Source organism: Asterias rubens, chromosome 2 (assembly GCF_902459465.1).
Source record: "Asterias rubens chromosome 2, eAstRub1.3, whole genome shotgun sequence".
NCBI classification, from domain to species: domain Eukaryota; kingdom Metazoa; phylum Echinodermata; class Asteroidea; order Forcipulatida; family Asteriidae; genus Asterias; species Asterias rubens.
In genome coordinates, this window is record NC_047063.1 from 25,262,879 (window position 1) to 25,276,266 (window position 13,388).

Consider the following 13,388-nt stretch of genomic DNA (forward strand, 5'->3'; position numbering starts at 1 on the left):
TACACATTTTGGTTTCTTTTTTGTACAAAATTACACAATGGTGTAAAAACATGCATTGTGGATTTCACTGTGCAAAGGCACAGAGTGTCGGTTAAAAGGGGGAAAAAAGTGCACTCGTTCAAACATTCTTGCATTTATCACCATATTAATAGCATGATTGTAACTTAATAATTACAAATATGAGGTAAATATCATGAATGCATCCAAACTGATCATTGTATACAAGACTTTATTGTATAGCTTTACATTTTATTCTAGACAAGTTGGCCACTAAAGAAAACTCCCTTCTTTGAGCAACTTCAACCTAGCTTTTCTAAATCAACTGTGATGCATGCTACAGGCAAAGTGAACCCTTTTTTTTAACTGTTTGATTGTTTTAATTTAAAATAAATGTAGATATATACAATAAGTCTAATCTGTTTTCAAAGGCGCTAGCCTTTTTGAGATATTGTTGACTATCTGGTGCGGTCATGTCCATGCAGAATAAAAATAATCCATAAATAGAATACAGTCTGGAGACAAGTTTCTCAGATTGCATTGTTTTGGAATCCCTTTTCTCTAAAACCAAATCATCAAAAGAGAATTGTCTCTCAAAATGTTAAACATTACCAACAGCTGCAGTGCTTCTAACCAATCCTCTCTTTTATGGTCATTCTTTTTTTTAGTAATCACCAAAGGTTTAACATGTTTGGTGGATAAAACTATAAGAATTAACAACCTCTACAAGATTAAGTATAATGAATGGTGTGGCCTTGTGTGCAAAACTGTGGTTGACATTCGACAAACCTTGGAGTTGGTGTCCGTTAGTAAGACACTACAGCCCCTAGGTTAGTGAGGCCAGTGATTAAAGCATTGGGTCAGAATGAAGGATTCATTTAAATAATGATATGTGTACCTATTTATGGGAGACATTTTGAAATAAACTTCTCACGTGGACACATTGATGCACACTAAACGCTGCGATGGATCAATGAAAATTATATGGAAGTTGAAATAAAACTAACCACACATCAATGGAAAATGCATGTAAACACTATGTTTTCTGTTGTGTATTGTGCTGAGGGAGAGAGCATTTCAAAGTACAGAGATGCAAACCTTTTTTTTTTTCATTTTCTTTTTTTAGATTTTGAAAAAAATTTGCATTAATGTTTCAAGTGGGCTAGTAAAAAAATATTTTTGTGCGACCCCATCTTGTTTGACCCCAAAAATAGTAAAGTATACAGTTTCCGTATGTTCACCTCCAGCGAAAAAAACAAATCTGTCCAGGATGGTCCCTATTTCTGGGATACCAATGTTTGCAGTTCTGCGAGGTGTGGTGGTTAAAGACATTGAACACTATTGGTAATTGTCAAAGACCAGTCTTCTCACTTGGTGTATCTCCACATATGCATAAAATAACAAACCTGTGAAATTTGAGCTTGATTGGTCGTCGGAGTTGCAAGATTACTATGAAAGAAAAAACACCCTTGTCATGAAGTTGTGTGCTTTCAGATGCTTCATTTCGAGACCTCAAATTCTAAACTTGAGGTCTTGAAATCAAAGTTGTTAAATATTACTTCTTTCTCGAAAACTATGTCAATTCAGAGGGAGCCGTTTCTCACAGTGTTTTATACCATCAACAGCTCCCCATTACTCGTTACCAAGTGAGGTTTTATGCTGATAATTATTTTGAGTAATTATCAATAGTGTCTACTGCCTTTAAGTGTCCGAAACCTCACCACAAAATATTTCAGATTTGTTTTGCAAAGCCTGGTTAACTCTGAAAAATGCAACTGCACATAATTGTGCAATGTGAGAGAGAGAGAGAATATTTTGACAGGTCTGCCCAAACTTGATGACATTATAACAGTTTGGTTGATATGGGCTCATTGAACACTTCAGGATGAAGATTAGTTTACTTTCCCCCATTAAAAACAGCACATTTTCCCTTCCCACTCATTATCTGTCACAATTTGCATAAAAGAAAATACATTATAGACAAAAGACAAAAACCATTATTTGTGCGTTACCCATTCAGTGATGTGAGTTACATATCCCCTCATACCACTGTACTATTAAAAACAGGCAGTTTACTAAGGTGGGATTGAACCCAAAAACCTTTTCATTCTAGATGTCTTACTATTGGACCACCGAGACTGACCAGTGAATCTTGTATTTTAGCAGTGGGTACCACAAATAATATTGTTGCTTAAAATATGAATGATAAATGTTAAAAAGATAAAGGCATGAGATTTTCTTCAGGGTCGAACCTGCAACCAACTGGCATCACTCTCTTAATAAATAACTACTATAACATGTATATGTAGCACAGTCCTTAACAAGTTTATCAATTAATACTGTACACTATGTTTGTTGGCAATGAATTTCCTAAGATGGACAAATGGGAAGGGCGCTACTTGGTTTGGCTTGGATACAAAAGTATTGACCCAAACTGAACAGTTCTATAGACAATGTGACCTATGTTTACATTCAAACCACCCTCTATTGACAAAACACTGGATACCTCATGTTTCGCCGGGCAAAAAGACATGTAGTCATGGTAAGATTAATACACTTTCTAGCTGGCTGCCAAAACACAAAAGTTTTGCCCGGCGATATGCGCGTGAATCATGTTATGATTTTCAAGTGACGTCAGCGGTCACATCGTCAATAGCCAGCTGCATGACATCACAAGATCAAACAGCGCCCTCAACGAGGTCAATGAAAGACCAACCATTGGCTGAGAGTTGTGCGTGCTCAGCGCAGACACATTTCCATTAGCCTTTTTGAGACATGGTGAACACTATTTGAGTGCACTGAATGGGTTTGGGTGTAAACAAAGTGGATATGTACATGTACATGTATTGTTGTGTTTACATTGTCTCTGCTGCGCCTAAGTGGATATGTACATGTACATGTATTGTTGTGTTTACATTGTCTCTGCTGCACCTAAGTGGATTGTACATGTACATGTATTGTTGTGTATACATTGTCTCTGCTGCGCCTAAGTGGATATGTACATGTACATGTATTGTTGTGTATACATTGTCTCTGCTGCGCCTAAGTGGATATGTACGTGTACATGTATTGTTGTGTATACATTGTCTCTGCTGCGCCTAAGTGGATATGTACATGTACATGTATTGTTGTGTTAACATTGTCTCTGCTGCGGCTTGAACATCTGTAAAGATTGATTTGGCGCATTACAAATACCTACTATTATTATTATTAAAGTCTTGATTGGCACATTTCTAGAGTGAGGGCACACCACAACTTGCTGGAATAGAGCTGTGATGATTATGTGGAGTGCATGCAGTGAATATTTAGACGGACAAGGTCTTAACGAAAGTGTTGCCATGGGCAGATATGCAGTAGCATTTTGTGACTTAAATACAGGGGGGGGGGTCCAGTTCCATGCAGAACACTTTTATGCTTTTCACTGAGCAGCAATTTTGTTTACAGTGTTCTTAAACAGTGTTCTTAAACACTGTTTTCCAAGGAGTTTGTGGCAATTAAATAAATCATTCTTTTTCTGTGAGGCACACTAAGGTCAGCCATCTGTTGTCTTAGGTTTTACACAAATGTTCAATAAAGTGTCAGGATAAATTGTCTGATGTGTATTTTAGTTCAAAATAGTGCGAAGATGAGCCGTTTCTTGTGAATAGTATTGAAAATGGTGCCAGGTCTCATGTACAAAGGTTCAAATTGCTTCCAGGAAATAATGTCTTTTGCAGTGTGCAACATTTATAGTCCAAGGTTAGATTGTCTTAAATTATGTTCAAAATAGTGCCAGGAAAAGTTGTCTCTTGTTTATGTACAATATAATTTTCATTTCAATATGAAAAAATACTATTAATCTGCTGTACATCAAACAAGACTTTCCTTTGGCTTGTGAACACCACAAAAAGCTGAAACACAACACTCGGTAATGCAATGCAACCTTCTACAAGTGCTCATATTGCATGACAGTGACATTGCCACCAACTGTATGTTATAAGATTAAGCTTTTGACCATTCTGTGGTTGTTCAACTCATTTTGTATAGAAAAAAAGATTTCTATCAAAAATAATAGTCTAGTCAATCTTGATGAAGCACTCTTATTGGCTGACCTCATTCTGAACTTTAAGATGCATTCTTATTGGCTTCTATTTTTAGGCGTCATGCCTATTGGCTCTGGATGCCTGTGGGTCTTACTGGAAGCGTAGCAATGATGAACATCTCCAATAAATCAAGCATTCTTGTTGGCTGTTCAGGGCTACCAGCTTTGGCTTTGAAGATACATTCTGATTGCTTGATGTTCCGAGACCAGTCATTCATTGTTACCAGACATGCCAACCTCTGGGATCACAAAACTGTATTCTGAAACCCCAAAACCTGTATTTTGCATCAAAAACCTGTATTTTTTTTTAAACACGCGTAAACGTAGTTTTAAGCCCCGAGACAGGCAAAATAGAGAAGGTGTGAAGGCCATTAAGTTATCAAACAGCCTAATTAAACCAGTTAATTAAAACTAAACAATAAAAAAACAATTAAAAAAAAAACAATTAAAAAATTGGGCAGAGGTTTCCCTACAGGTGGTTAACCCAATGGAACAGGTTTTGAATGAAAAAAAGATATTGATAAATCATATCTTAAAGACATTGATTAATCATATCCTATTTCATATAGAAACCCTTGTCAATTAAATAATATCATTTTCTTTGTCAAAAGAAGACAAGTACAAAACAAAACCAATTTATGTTAAATGAAGAAGACAACAAAAAACAAATCATCCCAAAAAGTTTCGTTTGTTGTATTTGGGGGCATAGTTCTTAAATTTATCTTATAAAAATCTCGCTTCAGGCGCTCTATATCTTTTGTGTCTTTATTTTGGCAAAAAATTCTTTTGCAAACTCGATTCGTCCGTTCACAAAACGACCGATACCATATAAGGGCATTTGACAACAGCGCCCTCTGTTTTTCAATGAATTGTGTTAGACGGGTTCCCTGTGAAATCGGGACGTCAGATAAACTGGCGTGTAGTATGCAATGCAGGTTTGTGCTACTAGCGTGCGTGCAATGATGGATGCGAGGGAATCTCCGTTGCGCTGTGGTGAAAGTTGAATAAGGAATACCCCCGTGGAATAATAGAGTTCACTGGATAATCATTATCGGCCGTAAGTAGTCGGCCGAAAACTTATTTGTGTCAATAAAAAAATATTGATCTTGAGTTAAAAAAGGGCACGACGGCCAACTGGGATAAAATTGTATTTTTGCGGTGGCGATGCTCAAAACCGTATTTTTTTTGCAAAACCCGTATACCCGTATTTTTTACAAAAACCCGTACAAAATACGGGAAAAACGTACTAGTTGGCATGTCTGTGTTACCCACAACATGCCTGATGATAAAGGCCTGCATAGGTAGCTCAAAGTGGGGAAAGTGGCGATGATAAATGGCTACGATTCCCGCACCGTTGCACATCAAAACATTCTGAACAGGCTCTTCTAATGACACACATCTCTCCTATTGGTGACTGACTCATCACAAGCCTCTTTGTATTGGCCCTTTTCCAGCAAGGCTATTGGCTCCATACTCAAGGAGCATTCTCATTGGCCAATCACTATACAACCACCATCTAAATGGCTACTTTCAAAATGGATCTCTCCCAGTTGAAAACTTTGTAATTTGAAAGCCTTGTAATTGGTTCACCATAAGAAGTGCCTTTTGTGCTGTGCTGTAAGCTTCTCAGCTCATCGGAGCAATCTGATTGGCTCATCTGAACACAAACACGCTCTCATTGGCTGCTTTCAAAACAGTCAGCTCTCCTTTTGGCTACTCTCTGACTATAAGCCGTTTCTTATTGGCTTTTCAGCACTGCCTGTAGATCCGATGGAAGTGTCGTTATAATTGCATCTATGTGTGATGTTAGTCTTTGTACAAGCTCCGGTTTAACTTGCAAATTTTGGTCCAAAATATCAGCCTAGGAAAGAAAAGTAAAAAAAAATACCAAGATATTAATCCTTAATCTGTCACAAAATATACAAACCACTGATATCTTGACATTGAAACCCTTGAGGTACCCTTGGGTGTGATAAAGGACTATTATATAATAACTGCATATGTTGTTATTACTACTGGTAATTCATGACAATAAAGAAATCTATTAAAATTATTACAATTGCTAAATTATTAAGTTCATTTATTGAAAGTAAAACAAAGGATGACCAGTGTTCTCCCTTAACAGTAGTTAAATGCCAGTTTAAACAGCAGAGGACTAGTAAAAAAGGACCAGTACAGCTGGCTAGTTTCATTGCTTCCCAACGCTACATGTAAATCCACTGCTTGTTCAAATTACAATTCCACTCCAATGTTGAAATGAAAATATGAACCAATGAGAAAGCAGGGGGACTATTGAAATGCAAGCCAACTTGTCCCACTGGCTAATCAATGAAAAAGGGCAAATCCTGCAATGCCTCAAAAGCAAACTTAATCAGTTTGATTCCAAATTCTGAGGAAACCAGTTAGACAAGGGAACTTGCAAATGAACAGAAACACCAAGGTCAACCCCTACTCTTCCACAAAAGTGTTCTGGGTTCTTTTCTAGTCTAGTGCACTACACCTACAGCTTTACGCCTCATCCAGTGAGAAACACCCACTTCCTTGGAACATTATTGTTTCCTTTACAGTATTTTTCAAAAAGATATGCAGAACAAGTCCATCATTTGCCTTCCAAGACCATAAACAAAAACTTACCATTTTTTCCCTGAGTTTGAGAACAAGGTCAACGACCTGTACTTCCTGTTTATCACTGGTCCACTGCAGTAAGTCAGCATTACACAATGCTTCAAGATGGAGTACCGACAGCTTGTGGTTCACCTCCAACTGACGCTGCCAAAACCAACCCTCAAAATTCTTGCTGCTGAAAAATTTCCTGTGAATTGAAGTTAAAATATGACATTTTGGTCTTATTTTCGTTTCATTTCAGTTTGGTTTTATTGAAAATACCAAACAAGTTCGAAGACTAAAAATATTCAGTTTACAAAAGTGACATCAAAAATAAACCTTTATTATTAAAATTAATGGTTTATTTATTTCAATAAGAACAACCAAAGGTTGACACCATTCAAATAAACATAGTTTTTACAAAGTTAAGAAAATATAACAGGTAAAAGCATATATGAAAAATACAAACGCACCAAAAGCATAGATAAATCTGATTCTCTAAACCACCAGGCCTGCCATGACACCCTACAACAGACACAACCAGAGCTGCCATGACACCCTACAACAGACACAGACAGAGCTGCCATGACACCATACAACAGACACAGCTAGAGCTGCCATGACACCCTACAACAGACACAACCAGAGCTGCCATGACACCCTACAACAGACACAGCCAGAGCTGCCATGACACCCTACAACAGACACAGCCAGAGCTGCCATGACACCCTACAACAGACACAACCAGAGCTGCCATGACACCCTACAACAGACACAACCAGAGCTGCCATGACACCCTACAACAGACACAGCAAGAGCTGCCATGACACCCTACAACAGACACAGTCAGAGCGGCCATAGACACCCTACAACAGACACAGCAAGAGCTGCCATGACACCCTACAACAGACACAGCCAGAGCTGCCATGACACCCTACAACAGACACAACCAGAGCTGCCATGACACCCTACAACAGACACAGCCAGAGCTGCCATGACACCCTACAACAGACACAACCAGAGCTGCCATGACACCCTACAACAGACACAGCCAGGCCTGCCATGACACCCTACAACAGACACAGCCAGAGCTGCCATAGACACCCTACAACAGACACAGCCAGAGCTGCCATAGACACCCACAACAGACACAGCCAGAGCGGCCATAGACACCCTACAACAGACACAACCAGAGCTGCCATAGACACACTCTCAGAGACAACCAGAGCTGCCATGACACCCTACAACAGACACAGCCAGAGCTGCCATAGACACACTCTCAGAGACAACCAGAGCTTAATGACACTCTACAACAGACACAGCCAGAGCGGCCATAGACACCCTACAACAGACACAACCAGAGCTGCCATAGACACACTCTCAGAGACAACCAGAGCTGCCATGACACCCTACAACAGACACGACCAGAGCTGCCATGACACCCTACAACAGACACAGCAAGAGCTGCCATAGACACCCACAACAGACACAGCCAGAGCGGCCATAGACACCCTACAACAGACACACCCAGAGCTGCCATAGACACCCTACAACAGACACAACCAGAGCTGCCATAGACACACTCTCAGAGACAACCAGAGCTGCCATGACACCCTACAACAGACACAGCCAGAGCGGCCACAGACACCCTACAACAGACACAACCAGAGCTGCCATAGACACACTCTCAGACACAACCAGAGCTGCCATAGAAACACTCTCAGAGACAACCAGAGCTGCCATAGACACACTCTCAGACACAACCAGAGCTGCCATAGACACACTCTCAGAGACAACCAGAGCTGCCATAGAAACACTCTCAGAGACAACCAGAGCTGCCATAGACACACTCTCAGACACAACCAGAGCTGCCATAGACACACTCTCAGAGACAGCCAGAGCTGTCATAGACACACTCTCAGAGACAACCAGAGCTGCCATAGACACACTCTCAGAGACAACCAGAGCTGCCATAGACACACTCTCAGACACAACCAGAGCTGCCATAGACACACTCTCAGACACAACCAGAGCTGCCATAGACACACTCTCAGAGACAGCCAGAGCTGTCATAGACACACTCTCAGAGACAGCCAGAGCTGTCATAGACACACTCTCAGAGACAACCAGAGCTGCCATAGACACACTCTCAGACACAACCAGAGCTGCCATAGACACACTCTCAGAGACAACCAGAGCTGCCATAGACACACTCTCAGAGACAACCAGAGCTGTCATAGACACACTCTCAGACACAACCAGAGCTGCCATAGACACACTCTCAGAGACAACCAGAGCTGCCATAGACACACTCTCAGAGACAACCAGAGCTGTCATAGACACACTCTCAGAGACAACCAGAGCTGTCATAGACACACTCTCAGAGACAACCAGAGCTGCCATAGACACACTCTCAGAGACAACCAGAGCTGTCATAGACACACTCTCAGAGACAACCAGAGCTGCCATAGACACACTCTCAGAGACAACCAGAGCTGTCATAGACACACTCTCAGAGACAACCAGAGCTGCCATAGACACACTCTCAGAGACAACCAGAGCTGCCATAGACACACTCTCAGAGACAACCAGAGCTGTCATAGACACACTCTCAGAGACAACCAGAGCTGCCATAGACACACTCTCAGAGACAACCAGAGCTGCCATAGACACACTCTCAGAGACAACCAGAGCTGTCATAGACACACTCTCAGAGACAACCAGAGCTGCCATAGACACACTCTCAGAGACAACCAGAGCTGCCATAGACACACTCTCAGAGACAACCAGAGCTGTCATAGACACACTCTCAGAGACAACCAGAGCTGTCATAGACACACTCTCAGAGACAGCCAGAGCTGCCATAGACACTCTCAGAGACAACCAGAGCTGCCATAGACACACTCTCAGAGACAACCAGAGCTGCCATAGACACACTCTCAGACACAACCAGAGCTGCCATAGACACACTCTCAGAGACAACCAGAGCTGTCATAGACACACTCTCAGAGACAACCAGAGCTGCCATAGACACACTCTCAGAGACAACCAGAGCTGCCATAGACACACTCTCAGACACAACCACGCTCTTGGCTCTTTCTTTAAGTACCCTAAGAGATGAACTTACTTGTAGAGTCCAATCCAATCTCCTTTAAGGCCAGAGGTTAGCTGCGGCCCAGAGTGTTCCAACGTCTTCAGGAACCCTTCTGGATCAAAAGGTTTTAACCTTGGAGGATGCTGAAAAAGGAGTCAAGTTAAAACGTCAAAATCCATGGAATAATAAATAAATAATCAACCATTTTTATATAGCACATTACACAAAGTAATTAAACATGTCACTATGCACTGTGGAGAAAGTAAAGACATGAAATACGAGATAAATAATGAAGCCTACTGGTTGTCAAATAAAGATGCACGAATTAGATGTTAAATAAAGCCTGGTTCATACTTCCTGCGAATGCGAAAGGAATGTTGACGTCAAAAACTCACAAAAAATAAATCGCAGCAGTTCAACTCTGCGAAAGGAGGGTTGTGACATCCAATTCACGTCAACATCGCTTCGCATTCGCATGAAGTATGACCCTGGCTTTAGTGTTTCTATAAAGCAATGTGTGTTTTTATGGTAATTGAATTAATAAATAAAAGAGTTTACCAATCTATGACCCTAAGTTGAGTTGTCTACCATAGGTTCTTTTTAGAATCAATACTACTACACAAAGGCTACTGCATGCAAAATAACATAGAGAAAGAACAGAATTTATGCAATCAATAATTGCAAGAATCTAAACCTCACCTTCCATGGTGAGATATTCCTCTGTAGAGGCATAAGGGAAGCTACGTATCTCTCTAAGGGAATCATAAAACTCTGGGTTAATTCTAGAAGATGTCGACGTAACATGGCATCTTGTACCTCCTGAGGTCTCTTAGTCTGAACTCCCTGACAAACAAAGCACATTCAGCAATTAAAGGAAATGATTACATTTGGTTTTTAGAACTGTTATAATATTTTACTCCTATGTATATAATTGTAGATGTATATGTAAAACTAACATCATGTAAAAAAAGAAATCAATTTTGAAAAGAGGCCTAATTTTATCTTCTCACATAACCACCACTTTACTTCAAGGTGAAATGTTTCTCAAAATGCTTTATCCTATTAAAGCTGCTGTTAGCTTCTTACTATAAGTGTTTATTGCCATTAATTTGAATAGTTACTTAACAGCTAGGCCTACCTACCCTTTCAGTTATTGTTAAAAAAAACTTGCTTTAACCCATATACTAACGGTTGATAAGAAACAGGTTAAGAATTCGATCAACCATAATCACTCAATCAATTAATCAGTCAATAAATAAACCAATGAATCAAACAATAAATTAATATACTCAATCAATAAGTCAATCAAAATAATTGACAAATAATTCAATACAGTCAATAAGTCAATCAATCAACCATCAACAAATAAAATCAATATAATCAATCATTTAGTCAATATAGTTAATAAATCAATCAAAGTAATCAATGAATAAATCATTATAGTCAATAAATCAACAAAGTAGTCAATCAGTAAATCAATATAATCAACAAATAAATCAATATAGTCAATAAGTCAATCAATCATCATTGTCAATAAATCAATCAAATATAATAATCATGATACAAGCTCAAGTGTACACAAGAAGTACACTACAAAAAACTGTCTTGAACACATCACTAAACAGAGGCTGTATTGGAAACAAGACTGGTCCCACCGATAATCACTTGACTGCACTCTTTGCATTTATGTCACGCTGTCGCCATCTTAAAGGTACATCAATGACGAAACAATTGAAACACACTACAATGTATGCCCAGAGAATGGGCCAATGAACCCACTATAAGAAGGGACCCTAGACTAATAATGACATAATATCAAGACACAGCTACTTTCAGCGAATTACTCATTTGTTGCCAAAATCACCACCTGGGCAATTCCATGGTTACTTTTGTTACATGTTTATGTACTTTTTAGATATCTTGGGCTGTAATAACCTCATTGAAAAGGTTTATATCTATTATCCTCATAGAAGTGAGGGTAGACCTAGAACTACTTCAGCACCAAAGATAAGAAAAATGAAAGAAAAGAACTTTGTTTGTGCTACAGTAGGCCTAGGTCTACCCTAATGTCTATGGGGACAAAAGCTATTAAACATTTTAAATGAAGTAATTACAGCTTAAGGAATTTCAAAAGAGCATCGAGAACATGATATGAGTTACTGTGGAATTGCCCACTTTTTTTTCTTTTATTTTTTACACTTTTTTTGTGACAGCCTTGTCCTTGACTGCTTTCTATAAAGAATTCAAAATTTAGCTGTGTATAGATTGAATCTCCCTGCGTTTGGGCAGTTGCCGCATTCTTGACAGCAGTTTGCAGGCTGCGTCAATGTTACCTCAAACATCACTCTGGATGATTGACAACAGAAACCAATGACTCACCTTTGATAACCTTTTGATAATCGTCTTATCCTTATTAAGGAAAGGTTTGTACTGAGTGTACAGTCCTGGCTTAGACTCCAGAGTCTTCAGACTTCCAGGTTTCTTGGGTTTCAGCATCTTAGAGTTTGTCTTGTCTGGGGGTTTTGAGTGAATGGTACAGAGTTAGAAATAAGAAGATTTCAGAATTACAGAACAATTATTCATTATTGAAATCATATTTCTAATCATATTTCCAAACTAAAATATTTTGTATCCGATTTGTCACCGACAATAGAACTTAGGAAAGAGAAGTAAGGATACAGATAATCCTGGTGGCTAGTGGTTTATAAAAACGATAATTAATTGCAAAATTCCACCTTTTTGTTTTACTTCTTCTGTGGCCGCTGACCTTGCCTTTTAAATAATAAGAACAATAAGAATGAGACTACACACTACTTATGTTTGCTGAGTACCTGTATTAGTTGGTTCCCCTATCCTGATGACATGGGGCCAGTGTTGTAACGTCTTGGCAAAGAAGGGATTGGTGACGCCTAGAATAACTGATGGACTTCACACAAAAAAACACAAGGTCAAAAGTTTAGTATCGATCTCATATACAATATAAACAAATGCAAAAGTTATAAATCATAAGATATGCAAGTAGGCTCTATACGAGTACAAAACAAGTTTCTTTAAGTATGCATTCAACAAAACAAACAATCTAAATAGTTCACAGAGTCCAGCACAGAACATTGATGAAAGAACATTGTGAAGTATTCCTTCCTCCCTTTGGTGCTTTAGGTTTTTTTAAGAATCTTTGAAAGCTCTGAGGGGATTTTCAGGAAACTCAAATGTCAACAAACTTGGCCACAAATTACCACTGCTGAAATTGACAAACTTGGAGAAAACATTATCACTGCCAACAGTGGCCAGAATCTCATTGCAATTAAGCACAGCTAGAAGCGTCTCCAGTCTCCAGTTTACCACTCTGATTGAAACAATTAGGGCAATGTCTGTGCCTCAAACTGCCACTGTTGAGAAGTATGGGCTAGATACCTGAAGAATCACACTTACAGTATAATGGTTTTAACCCGTAACAGAAACAAAATTGCAACCTTAAACAGGTCTTACTAGACTTGCACAGTAATAATAACAATAATAATAATAATAAATAAATTTTATTGAGGACGTGTGACATAGCTACATCGAGCTCCAGGAAATTGACAGAAATTTCACCTTCTGCGTTTTGGTCGA

At 39.2% G+C, this 13,388-nt stretch overlaps 1 protein-coding gene across 2 annotated transcripts in view; it reads right to left on the minus strand.

The window, feature by feature from the left end:
- Nucleotides 1–5,227: 5,227 nt before the first annotated feature.
- The window catches only part of LOC117307062 (protein DENND6A-like), a 34,901-nt gene continuing 26,740 nt past the window's right edge, over nucleotides 5,228–13,388 (minus strand). For both annotated transcript variants that reach the window (XM_033791711.1, XM_033791712.1), the window contains 6 exons: nucleotides 12,608–12,702; nucleotides 12,156–12,289; nucleotides 10,476–10,619; nucleotides 9,810–9,919; nucleotides 6,713–6,890; nucleotides 5,228–5,939 (listed from right to left, as the gene is read on the minus strand). In XM_033791711.1, the coding sequence (XP_033647602.1) occupies nucleotides 5,817–5,939; nucleotides 6,713–6,890; nucleotides 9,810–9,919; nucleotides 10,476–10,619; nucleotides 12,156–12,289; nucleotides 12,608–12,702 (784 nt within the window). In that variant the 3' untranslated portion in view covers nucleotides 5,228–5,816. The remainder of the gene's footprint in view (nucleotides 5,940–6,712; nucleotides 6,891–9,809; nucleotides 9,920–10,475; nucleotides 10,620–12,155; nucleotides 12,290–12,607; nucleotides 12,703–13,388) is intronic.